The sequence below is a fragment of the Hyla sarda genome, chromosome 4 (assembly GCF_029499605.1).
Source record: "Hyla sarda isolate aHylSar1 chromosome 4, aHylSar1.hap1, whole genome shotgun sequence".
NCBI lineage: Eukaryota > Metazoa > Chordata > Amphibia > Anura > Hylidae > Hyla > Hyla sarda.
Window position 1 is genome coordinate 14,002,653 of NC_079192.1, and position 12,471 is coordinate 14,015,123.

The 12,471-nt window shown below is 46.9% G+C and overlaps 1 protein-coding gene across 1 annotated transcript; it reads right to left on the reverse strand.

Annotated features, from left to right (window-relative positions):
- Window positions 1-4,552, reverse strand: LOC130367262 (zona pellucida sperm-binding protein 3-like). The gene is made up of 8 exons (XM_056569668.1): window positions 3,971-4,552; window positions 3,366-3,484; window positions 2,345-2,448; window positions 2,095-2,272; window positions 1,908-2,028; window positions 1,603-1,694; window positions 1,317-1,450; window positions 1-245 (listed from the first exon to the last, which is right to left on the reverse strand). Exons 1-8 carry the CDS (start codon window positions 4,463-4,465, stop codon window positions 1-3), a joined length of 1,488 nt encoding a protein of 495 aa, XP_056425643.1. The 5' UTR covers window positions 4,466-4,552.
- Between the last annotated feature and the right edge of the window lie 7,919 nt (window positions 4,553-12,471).

Genomic DNA, 12,471 nt, shown 5'->3' on the forward strand with positions numbered 1-12,471 from the left:
CTACACAGATTCTTTATCAGAAAATCTTCTCAGAAGACATTTCACAGCCACAGTAAGAGCCACGGCAACAACCACTGAAGTGACAGATCCCACGGCCACCAGCACCCACAGCTGTAGAGGTCCATGTCCTGCACTCATCCTGGAAGCTTGGGCGGTTCCTGCTCTGGACATCTGGTTAGGCTCAGCTCCGGTCACTAGAAGAAGAGGACCCAGTGTGGCCAGGACATGCTCCTCCACATGGGACCCTATTAAAACAAAATACTAAGTTAAAGTTCCTGCAGTAAAGGCAATCCATGATGGAATCTAGAATAAAAATTTTAACAAAAGCATCAAGATGACTAGTTCTTACTGAGCCAGAAAAACATTGCTAGAGATGAGCGCAGTTAGTGATTCGATTCAAACTTCTCAGCTCGGCAGTTGATGACTTTATCCTGCATGCATTAGTTCAGCTTTCAGGTGCTCCGGTGGGCTGGAGACTCTCCCCTAGGACTACATCCACCTTTCTCCAGCCACCGGAGCACCTGAAAGCTGAATTTATGCAGGATAAAGTCAGCAACCATTGAGCCGAGAAGTTTGACGAACCAAATTACTAACTTCGCTCATCTCTAGACATTGCCCTAGACCATTCCTGCCAACATTGGTGGTCACATACTGAATTACCATAAACACTATATGAAGGTCAGCCACTAGTACTATTACTAACATCGATAGGACAGTGTCTAATACTAGCGCTAGGACAAGTCATGTGGAGGGCCATTCTGGACATGGCTTCTGAAATTATGTAACAGACATCTGACTTAAGGGCTCATAAGAGTATCGCAGATTTTTTCCACTTTACTTTCTACGTTTTAATTGAGTACTCTGGCCCTATGACATCTTATCCACTATCCAGAGGATAGGGAATAAGATGTCTGACCGTGGGAGGGTCCTGCTGCTGGTGACCCCTGCAATTTTGCATTCAGCAACTACCTTGGGGAGCTGCGCACAGCACTGCCAGCTCAGATCTGCTGCTGTGTGACAACCACAAGGCTGGAGTATCATGATGTCACAACTCCACCCCGTGTGACATCATGCCCCCGCGATGCAAGTCTATGGGAGTAGGCGCGACAGCCCCGTAGTAAAAGCGGATTCTGAGCTGGCAGCATGCCACTCCCCAAGGTGGGTGCTGAATGAAAGATTGCGGGGGTCCCCAGTGATAGGACCCCCGCAGTTAGACATCTTATCCCTATCCTTTGGATAGGGGGATAAGATGTCACAGGGCCAGAGTACCCCTTTAATAGGGATCAAAGGCTTGCAGAATATAATCCTGTACTCACCAACATCTCTCTTCCAAGGTCTTCTTTCCCTCCCAAGGGATGAGCCCCATGCTGATCTCTGGCCCCCAGCAGTAGCACAGTTCCCGGTGGTGCAGCACTGACAGATCCCACTTGGTCCTTCCACAGGTGACCAACTATTAGAGAAATTCAGATATTGATCTGGTTTCTGATCTCAAACACTAATCTAAATGGACCCTGAACAGGTTCTGGCACAACAGCAGTGTGAACTTAGCCTTAACTGGGCGAGTAACCTGGGTCAAATGACCAGGTGTCTATTTTGCCTTACCTGCTGGATGCCTTGTTGTAGGAGCAGGCCTTGTTCACTGGGTCAGGGGTCTTGTTGATGGCAGCAGCTCTCAGGGAACAGGTGATATAGATCTAGAACAATAACTAACTTTATTGCAAGACAAAAATGCTCTTATAACAACCACAACCACATACTGTTAGTGTCACCAGGCTCTTTGTTGGGTGATTGTAGGTCAAGTGTATACTTTGCGGAAATCACAGGAAAAGTGGAGAGTTTAGATGGTAACAAAAGGTGCCAACATGGTGAAGTTTGGCCCCATCACATGCTTTGTGAAAGGTCCTTACCAGAGAGGCAGCATTGTTGTTGAACCTGAAGGCATCCACCATGAAGCGAAGCTTGTCTGCTTGGGGTCTTGGAGAAACAAAGACTGAAGAGGAATCTTCTTCCGTCCCATCCACCAAGCACCTGTAGAACAGATTAGTTGTAGACAATAGACTGAAGACCTGTACAGTATTGATTGTAGTAACTCACCCATAGTTAGAGATGATCTCATAGCGAGGAGTGGAGGCCACATCTGGGGTAATGGTGGCCACACAACTGTCCACAAACAGGATCATTGGGGCATGGTTCTGGGTCTCCAGAGAGGCTTCTATGTAGAACATGTCACCAAGCTGGAAGACCAGGGATGGACTGGGAGCGCTCCAGTCCGCTGTAGAGAAGATACTGGAGTATTAGTATAAGCCAAGAGACTTTTCCTCATCTAGAGTGGCTCAAACTTTACCAGTCATGAGACGAAAGGAGAAGGCCAGCCGCTCTTCTGAGGTCACCGTGGTGCTGAATGGAATCCATGTTGGCTTGATGGCGTTACTGCTCACATTACCGTGTCTAGACAAGAAAGACTTAAGGATAGACTAGAGAGAACCTTCAGCCTGTTTCAATATGCATTCACTTTTTCCCCGCCCCCACCCCTTCCACTCAACTACTGGACCACCCCCCCACCGACAGACTCCATCAGGACCTGGCAGAGTCAGTTGTTCTGACCCGTTTCAGGACAGAAGGCAACGTCAGTGTGACCTTAGCCTTATAGAGCTTTGATGTTATCCCAGAGAGAACATTCACCCATGCTAATGTTATAGTCATGTGGGCAGTCCTACTATAGAGAGTCATTTATACATGTACAAATAGAACCGACAGTCTCAGTAGGACCATCCTCATGAAAAGACATTTACATGGGTAAATGTAGAAAAATAAATAAACGCAAACTAGTATATCAATCTGCTGGCTCCTCCTGCTCTAACAGAACTTGTAGTAAAGTCCGCAGTGTATAAGACCACAAATATCCATTAGATCAGTACAATGCCAATAGACCAGCACTGGATAACATGCCAGACAACCAACCCTGGCATACATGTCAGATCTCCATGGAAAGCAATGGGGAGGCTTACCAAAGGGTGTCTGGTAAGGGATGTCATGTTATATAGAAAGGGTTTATTACAATAGTCTCTCACTCAATTAAAGGGGTACTCCGCTGCTCAGTGTTTGGCACAAACTGTTCTGAACGCTGGAGTCGGCAGCTCGTGACATAGCCCCGCCCCCTCATTATGGCACGCCCCACCCCTCAATGCAAGTCTATGGGAGGGGATAGGGTGTGCCATCACGAGCTTCCGGTGCCGGCATTGGGAACAGTTTGCTCCAAACGCTGAGCAGCGGAGTACCCTTTTAAGCTGCTCAAAAAAAAAATAAAAAAAATAAAAAAAATAAAAAAGTCCCTTACCAGACCACCTGCCCCAGTATAGACTCACCTTGGGTACAAACACTGAATGGGAACCACAGCAGAGTTGGACCTGATGATGGGCACATTGCTGGAGGTGGTGGGGGTGTAGCGTAGGGCGGAATTGTAGATCAGCAAGTCTGGAGTCATCTTGGGGAGAAGATTAAAACAAAAATTAGTAATTTGGTTCACACTCTGAGGAACAAGCAAGAAAAACCCATTTAGTCCAAAAGCCGCTTATAGCTTTGTACAACATTGTGACAGCTCCATAGGCTTTCTAGCTGCAGATAAGAGGCCAACGCAGATCTACGCATGTAGAACCGTCAAATTTAAAGTGACAATAAAGGCTTATTAAAACCTTAGGACACACTTTTTAAAGCCGCCTGCAGATGTAGCAGTGTTGTGCACTATAGCTAAGATAAGTTACTACATCACGTGACTGCAGATACCCAACAGCACTAGGGAGGTCTGACAATAGAAAGAAGTCAGATGGCACAACATCTTGCCTAAGAGCAACTCTACACCTAGGACACCACCCAAGTCACATCCCATCATACCCTACAGGTCTACATACCCCAACAATACCGAAGAGCAGAGACTATAAAAGAAATCTGATATTCTCCAGCGATCACTCACCTCTAAGATGTTCCCACAGTCTTGAAGGTCATTTTGGAAAACCACAACAGGATCTGTAGTCTGAGCTCCAGGGGGGCAGGAACCCAAGGACAGGTCTGAGGGCTTCACCAGCTTCCCATTCCCATAGAAGTCTCTCTTCACAGTCACCACCATGCTGTCCTCATTACACTGCACACTGATAGGGGAGGAGGAGGATTGTGGTGGAAGCTGTCGGGACTGATAGTCTCCTCTACCAAACCCAGGGCCCCATCCAGACACCGGCAGAAAACCTCTCGCAGACCCAACACCAGAGACTGAACCAGTCTGAGACCAAGGGTTTGATCTAGAAGAACCTAATCCAGAGGCAGATTGTCCAAGTCTTCTAGGAGATCCCCATTCAGGCTGGTTACTTCTCCAAGTGTTGGACTGGCGCCGGTGTCTACCCAAGGCGCTGCTAAAGCCTGATCCATAGAGCAGAACCACTAAGAGACAACTCCACCTGATCCACAGCTCCATCCTGACTACAGGACAAGTCACATGAGGAGAGGGTGGAGGGAGCTGAGCTTTATACCCCTCCCCATCACACCAACACCGCCCCACCTGATGCCTTATTACACTCAGCTGGACCTTCACCATTACTTCTCATCTAGTAATGAGGAGGAGTCACAATAGGATCTGTTTCCATTTCTTTTGTAAGGATATGTTCACACTATGTCAGTGCTCCTGTTTTGGTATGACTACACCGCGTTCCTGCCCCCGTTAATCTGATCCATCGGCATCCTGCTGACGCATACTGTTAACAGGACCAGCAGACCCCACTCTCTTCTATGGCCGAACAGTGTCACCTATTGTTTCCTTTCCAGACGTATCCCCTATTTCAAAATCACAACAGCCCCTGTCATGAGTCTGTTTATTATAACAGGTACAATGGGGGAGTCAATAGTGGTGAGGGCTAGAGATGAGCGAACTTACAGTAAATTCGATTCGTCACAAACTTCTCGGCTCGGCAGTTGATGACTTTTCCTGCATAAATTAGTTCAGCTTTCAGGTGCTCCCGTGCGCTAGAAAAGGTGGATACAGTCCTAGGAAAGAGTCTCCTAGGACTGTATCCACGTTTTCCAGCGCACGGGAGCACCTGAAAGCTGAACTAATTTAGGCAGGATAAGTCATCAACTGCCGAGCCGAGAAGTTCGTGACGAATCGAATTTACTGTAAGTTCGCTCATCTCTAGTGAGGGCCATAGAATTCAATGGAGTGAATGGGGTCCGCTGTTCTTGTTAACAATATACATTGCTATCTCTTTTTCCGCCTAAACAGGATGGTGACTGTTAATGGGAGTTGCAGACCTCATTCACTTCTATGGCTGAACGGAGTCAGGACTTTTGGGATATTTTCAACAGAATCAAAGGCGCAAGCGCAGTTTTGAAATGGGGAATATATCCTGAACACTAGGTAACTTCGTTCAGCCATAGAAAGCAATGGGGTCAGCTGCTCCTGTTTACAGTATACAGCGGCCTCCTGTTTTTGACAAAATGCTGACAGATACGACTAAGGGTAGGAACACTACGTTTTGGCCCCCGTTCATCGCATCTGTCTGTGTCCCTCCGAAAAAGGGATGCCGACGTATTCTGTTAAAGTGGTATTCCAGGCAAAAATGTAACGCCACACCCCTTTGTGATGTCATGCCACGCCCCCTCCATTAATGTCTATGGGAGGGGGTGTAATGACCGTCACGCCCCCTCCCATATGCAACAATGGAGGGAGCGTGGCGTGCTGTCAAAAGGAGGCGTGGCATTACATCACATCTCCGGAGGTTTCCGAAACTGGAGACACAGCCCCGCATAGAATGCGGGTGCTGCAGGGAGATCGTGGGGGAGGGGGTCCCAGCGGCTGGCCCCCCGCGATCAGACATCTTATCCCCTATACTTTGGATAGGGGATAAAATAGTTTTTGCCAGGAATACCTCTTTAACGGGAGCAGCACACCCCATACGCTTCTGCTGTTGAACAAAGTCACCCCTAGTAACTCCGTTCGAGATATATGCGCTATTTTAAGCGCACTCATGACAGGGGCTGTTGAGCTTTTGAAATAGCGCACACGTCCCAAAAGGAGTGACTAGGCGACTCCTTTCGCCCATAGAATTGAATGGGGTCCGCTGATCCCCTTAACAGTATATGCCAGCATCCTGTTTTCGGCGGGATGCCGATGGATACGATTAACAGGGGCCAAAACGTAATGTATTCCGACCCTTCATACATATCCGTTCACACCCTGCTGAAAACAGGAAGCCGACGTCTACTGTTTATGGGAGCAGAGGACCCTATTGATTTCTATGGGCAAATGGAGTACCTAGTGACTCAGTTCGGGACCTATGCTCTGTTTCATAAGAACAGCGGCCGCAGTTTTGAGTCCTCTTAAAATCGCGCATAGACCCCAAACTAAGTCAATGGGTGTTTCAGTTCAGCCATAGAAATCAATGGGGTCCACTGCTCCCTTGAACAGTACAAGTTGGCCCGACTAGCAAGAGCACTAACGCAGTGTGACCCTACCCTTACTTGTATCTGGCAACATTTCGCCAAAAATGATATGCCGACGTATTCTGTTACGCCGGGCGGTGGATAACATTCATTTCGATGGCTGATGTTTATGCGTGTGTGCAGATTTTGGGTTTATTATTTTCCTTTTAACGCAACAAGGGAGCATCATATCAATAATCATTTACAACACGTCTGTATTAGCAGAAACCATTTTTCTAATGACAATAGGGAGAAAATAAATGTGATGTATGTGTAACACGTTCACTGCCGATCACCTCTGAGAAAGCCGGGGATCCAGCAAAACGTTGGGGTGGTAGCGTGCGAATGGTTTTAAATGCACGCTCCATCTCATCGCACTCATATATTCTAGCTAGTACTGACTCTTGCTACATGACTAGTTACATGGTACAAGATCAGCCTGTAACCCTTAAAGGACTACTCTGGTGCTTCAGTGTTCGGAACATTTTGATCAGAACTCTCCGAGCCGGAGGCCGTGATTGTGACGTCTCGCCAAAGCCCCTCGTCATCTTATGTCACGCCCCTTCCATTCATGTCTATGGCAGGGGGCGTGGGGTGACGTCATGACCACTACCACAGGGACCCTGCGTTTAGAATGCCAGGTGCTGTGGGAGATTGTGGGGGGTCCCTTGCCTAGGGGATAAGATGTCTAGCAGCGGAGTACCCCTTTAACCATGATTAGACAGTGTTCTTTCCTGAACGTGTGACTCTCAGTTTGTGAGGATGTGTTTTTCTATAATGGACAAACAGGGTGCACTCACCGGCTGATGTAATAGCTGAGGGTTACAATAGCCGGATTTATTGCTACCTATCCGCTTACTAGTTTGTGGTGCATGCCTCCTCCAATAGACATGTATGGAGGGAAGTTTGCTCCGTGCACAGAATGACTGGGGATCGCGGGGGTCCTTTGGATAGGGGATAACATGTCTAGGGGCGGAGTACCCCTTTAAATTCTATAACTCTTAGTCTGGTGTACTGAACACAGTGTATCTTCTCCGTATCATCTGCTTGGTGTGCATAATGTGAAAATACCTTAGTGCTCTACTCCTGGTCACTCCCGGATATTGCAGTCTCGCACCATTAGGCGGCATTCATACACCTACTATTAGAGATTTCCATAACTTCCGTATACATACACCGTTGTTTACTTGAGTTGTTGTTAGGTTTGCTATACAGCTTGGGAGCCGACCATAGTGTAAAGGTGTTGGGTTAGCCTCACCGGGCCCATCACAATCACTAAATAGCGGTGTCAACCATCTGCTATGAATGCCAAAGAAAACAAAGGTGCTCTGCACTCACCGCTAGATGCTGGTTATACGGCTTCCATCTCGGGCTGATGCTCCGGCATGGCGCTCAGAGGCGACTGCCAGCGGTTTCACACATAGGAATGTGCTTCTTCCGGCCGGAGGAAGCACATTCCTATGCGTGAAACTGCTGATAGTCGCCTCTGAGCACCCCACGGAGATTTATCAAGACTTGTACAGAGGAAAAGTTGCTGAGTTGCCCATAGCAACCAATCAGATCACTTCTTTCATTTCTGAAAAATGAAAGTAGTAATCTGATTGGTTGCTATGGGCAACTCAGCAACTTTTCCCATGGACATGTTTTGATAAATCGCCCCCCTATGTGTATCATTGGTCACACGGTTATATCAAACATTATCTAGGCCCTAGAGACCTTCAGATTGGACACTGTCTGCTCATGTTATCCGGTTATGAGCCTCATGGATGTGACGACATTTACTTATTCTTACACAATGCTGAGATCCTCACAGTGGTGGGATACGTCATGTGGTCTCCGCTCTAGTATCCTTAGGGTCTATTCACACAGCAGAATTTCCTCATGCGGAATTCCACCTCAAATGAAAGCCCAATAGACTTCTATGGGATTCCGCACTCCCATTCACACTTCTGAATTTCCGTATGGATTCCGCACAAGATCCGCAGAGACCAGAAAGCACCTAAATGAATGCGGAAGCAGAATTTGGGGCGGATGTGTCGAAATTCTGCTGTGTGACTAGACCCTTGAGGATAGATGAGGTATAGAGGTCATTGTAAACTCACTTAAATTCTTGAGGGTTGCTGTCACCATAAAAAGGAGTGGTAAGACACCTCCAGTTTGCTGTCCTGCCTTTCGGCATTTCTTCTGCTCCCCACACTTTTACAAAGGTTGTGGCTCCAGTTGTTGCTGCTCTCAGACTAAGAGGTCTAGAGATTATTCCTTACCTGGACGACTGGCTTCTAAAAGCCGCTTCTCCAGAAGTCTTACAATCTCATTAGAGATGAGCGAACTTACAGTAAATTTGATTCGTCACGAACTTCTCGGCTCGGCAGTTGATGACTTTTCCTGCATAAATTAGTTCAGCTTTCAGGTGCTCCGGTGGGCTGGAAAAGGTGGATACAGTCCATGGAGACTCTTTCCTAGGATTGTATCCGCCTTTTCCAGCCCACCGGAGCACCTGAAGGCTGAACTAATTAACGCAGGATAAGTCATCAACTGCCGAGCCGAGAAGTTCGTGACGAATCGAATTTACTGTAAGTTCGCTCATCTCTAAATCTCATCTTCATCTGGCTCTAGATTTCCTTCAGCGTCTGGGCTGGATTATAAACTGGGAGAAGTCCGAGATCATTCCTTCCACATCCAGGAAGTTTCTTGGCCTCATAGTCGATTCTTCCCACATGACTTTATCTCGGACTCCAGAGAGAAAGAGTCGAGTGATAAGAGCCGCAGAGTTTCTGAGGAGTCCTCGCAAAGTCTCCATCCGAACTCTGATAAAGATGTTGGGCCACATGTCAGCTTCTGCAGAGGCAGTTCCCTGGGCCCTTTGGCATCTCTGACCACTTCAAGATCAGGTCTTGTCGGTTTGGAATCGCAACCCCAAAGGGTTGGACAATAGATGCACCCTGTCTCCCGAAGTCCGAGCATCTCTCACATGGTGGAGGGATCTGACGGATGGGAAGTCCTTGATTCAACCTCGTTAGATCATTTTGACCACAGACGCCTCCCTTCTGGGTTGGGGAGCCCATCTGAACGAGTATCCTGTTCAGGGTACTTGGACCTCTCAGGAGAGACTTCTCTTCTCCAACATGAGAGAACTAAGAGCAGTTCGTCTAGCTCTTCTCCACTTCGCACCCCTTATTCTAGGGAAAGCGATAAGAGTTCGGTCGGAAAACACCACTGTGGTGTTCTATATCAACAGACAGGGAGGCACGAAGTCTCAAGCACTCCTCAAAAAGTCCGGACTAATTCTGTCTTGGGCAGAGACCAACTTGACCCACCTTGCAGCAATACACATCAAAGGGGATCTCAACACAGTAGCAGATCGTCTAAGTCGCGGCCTTCCAGTCCAGGGTGAATGGTCCCTCAACGAAGAAGATTAAGAAGATAACTCTGCAGTGGGGAGTGCCAGAGATAGATCTCATGGCAACACGTCTGAACACCAAAGTGAGCAAGTTTTGCTCTCTTTACAAGGAGGACAATCCTGTGATGATAGACGCTCTGTCCATACCATGGATGTTCAGGCAGGCCTACATATTCCCTCCACTTTCCATGATACCGAAGGTATTGATGAAAGTCAGGCAAGACCAGGCCTCTGTGATAGCCATCATACCATTCTGGCCAAAGAGGTCCTGGTTCACCCAGCTCATGAGGATGAGTCAAGGGCATTATTGGAGGCTCCCCCCATGCAGAACCTTGTGTCTCACAACACAGGCTCCTGCCTAGATCTGAGGAGACTCAACCTGACAGCCTGGAGATTGACAGGACCCTACTAGATAGTGGGCTTCCTGCAGAGGTTTTGAGAACCATTGCTCATTCCAGACCACAAACAAAGTTTATTCCAGGATAAAACGAATTTTTCACCAGTGGTGTACTATGAAAGAGGTAGTAGCCTCAGATCCTACTCTTTCTACATTACTATGTTTTCTCCAAGATGGCCTTGACAAGGGTCTAAGCCCATCTACTCTAAAGGTTCAAGTCTCAGCACTCTCTGCCTTTTTAGGCAGATCCCTGTCACAAGAACCCCTAATCAAAAGATTCCTCAGGGGAGCTGAAAGACTTAAACCAAGGGTTCTTAGACCTATTCCCAGATGAAATGTATCCACTGTTCTCAAGGGGTTATGCTCTCCCCCCCCCTTTGAGCCTCTGGAAAAAGCCAACTTTAGGTATTTAACCCTTAAAGTAACCTTTTTGCTGGCCATAACCTCAGCCAAAAGAGTTGGTGAGATTAAGGCCCTCTTGGCTTTTGAGCCTTACACTTTCTCCAGGACAGAGTCTTGTTGAGATATCTGTCTACCTTTGTTCCTAAGGTCCCGACCTTCTCAAACATCAACCAGGTCATATCTCTCCAAGTTCTGTGCCCTAACCCATCTTCTCCTGAAGAAGCTGCTAATCACACGCTGGACATTTCAAGAATCCTTAAAATCTACATGGCAAGAACTGGAAATTTCAGAAGATCAGAACACCTCATCTTTTTCAGGAAAGAACAAAGGTTTCAAAGCCTCTGAGTAGATGGTTTAAAGAGGCAATCCATGATGCTTTTGTAGCCCAGGAGTTTACTCCTCCTGCCAATTCTACTTGGGCAGTGTCTTCTTTTGCAGAAAGGAAGTCTGTTCCTCTGGAACAAATCTGTGCTGCAGCCTCTTGGGGCACCCATAACACATTTGTCATTACAGGGTTAATGCCAAACATTCGGAAGAGTTGGCCTCTGGGCAGTCTATCCTAAGTGCCGCTTTGCTGTAGTCCCTCCATATTTGTGCTGTTACTTGTCAAGTCCCCACTTGTGCTGCTGGTTAGGACGTAAGAGAAGTGTTCATTTTTAGTGTAAATTTGTTTTCCCTTAGTCCTAACAGCAGCACAAATTTCCCACCCTTATTTGTTTTGTTACTTGTTATATAAGCAATGTGGCCTAGGGGAGGAGGCCTTTTATGGGGGAGATGATTAAAATGCTAATTACTTGGGCGGAATTATAAATTCCACCGTCCTGCCAGCTTCACAGGGGCCGAGCACCCCACTTGTGCTGCTTTACGGACTAAGGGAAAACAAATTTACATTAAAAATTAATGCTTCTCATTTTTTACAAAAGGTTATTAGAAAAAGCCCACAAAATTTGTAACCAAATTTCTCTCGATTATCTAATTACCTCATATGTCGAAGTAAAGTGCCCTGTGGGCTCCCAACATGGCTCAAGAGGAAAAGGGCAACTGTGGGATTTTGGAGGGCAAATTTTGCTGAAATTGTTTTTGGGGGGCATGTTGCATTTAGGAAGCCCCCATGGTGCCAGAACAGTAAAATTCACCCATAAATATAACCCAACAGCTTGTAGAGACCATCACCCACCAAATGGTGTCTGTACATCTGCAACTACATTGTTATAGACTAAGGGTCCACCAGGATTCCCAGGTTCTAGAACATTAAGAATATCTATCCAAAAAATATCCAGCACAGGGAGCTCTGGGTGGAACTGGCAGGGTGGCAGCAACTAGTTTCACACACAAGGGCACTTCCTCTGGCCCTCGCAGGCCAGTGGAATTGCCCCCTGCCTGTTCCACCTCGAGCTCCCTGTGTACCTGTCTGTATGATGTACCACAAGCCCAATAAAGCCTGAATTTTTACCCCAAAAAGAGCCCTGGTGAGTGCACTCTTTTTTTACATCTCTGTATATTGATGCGATTTGCACTTCTACTTACCACTTCGAGATATTAGCACCTCCAGTGCGGACCTTTCGGCTAGTGTTACATTTGCCAAAACTGAATCGAACTGTCTTCATACAAGTATTAGTGGTGCCGGTCAAAACTCTTATGGCATCTAGTATTCTATACAGATCCATATTAACCATATACATGGGAATCTTATAACCATAGTGTCTTCAGCACTTTGTAGACCAGAAAATGCTCTTTTATAATATATACCCATCCATATGTTCCTCACCATGAACAAGACGAAGATTTATCAAAATATGTTTTATTT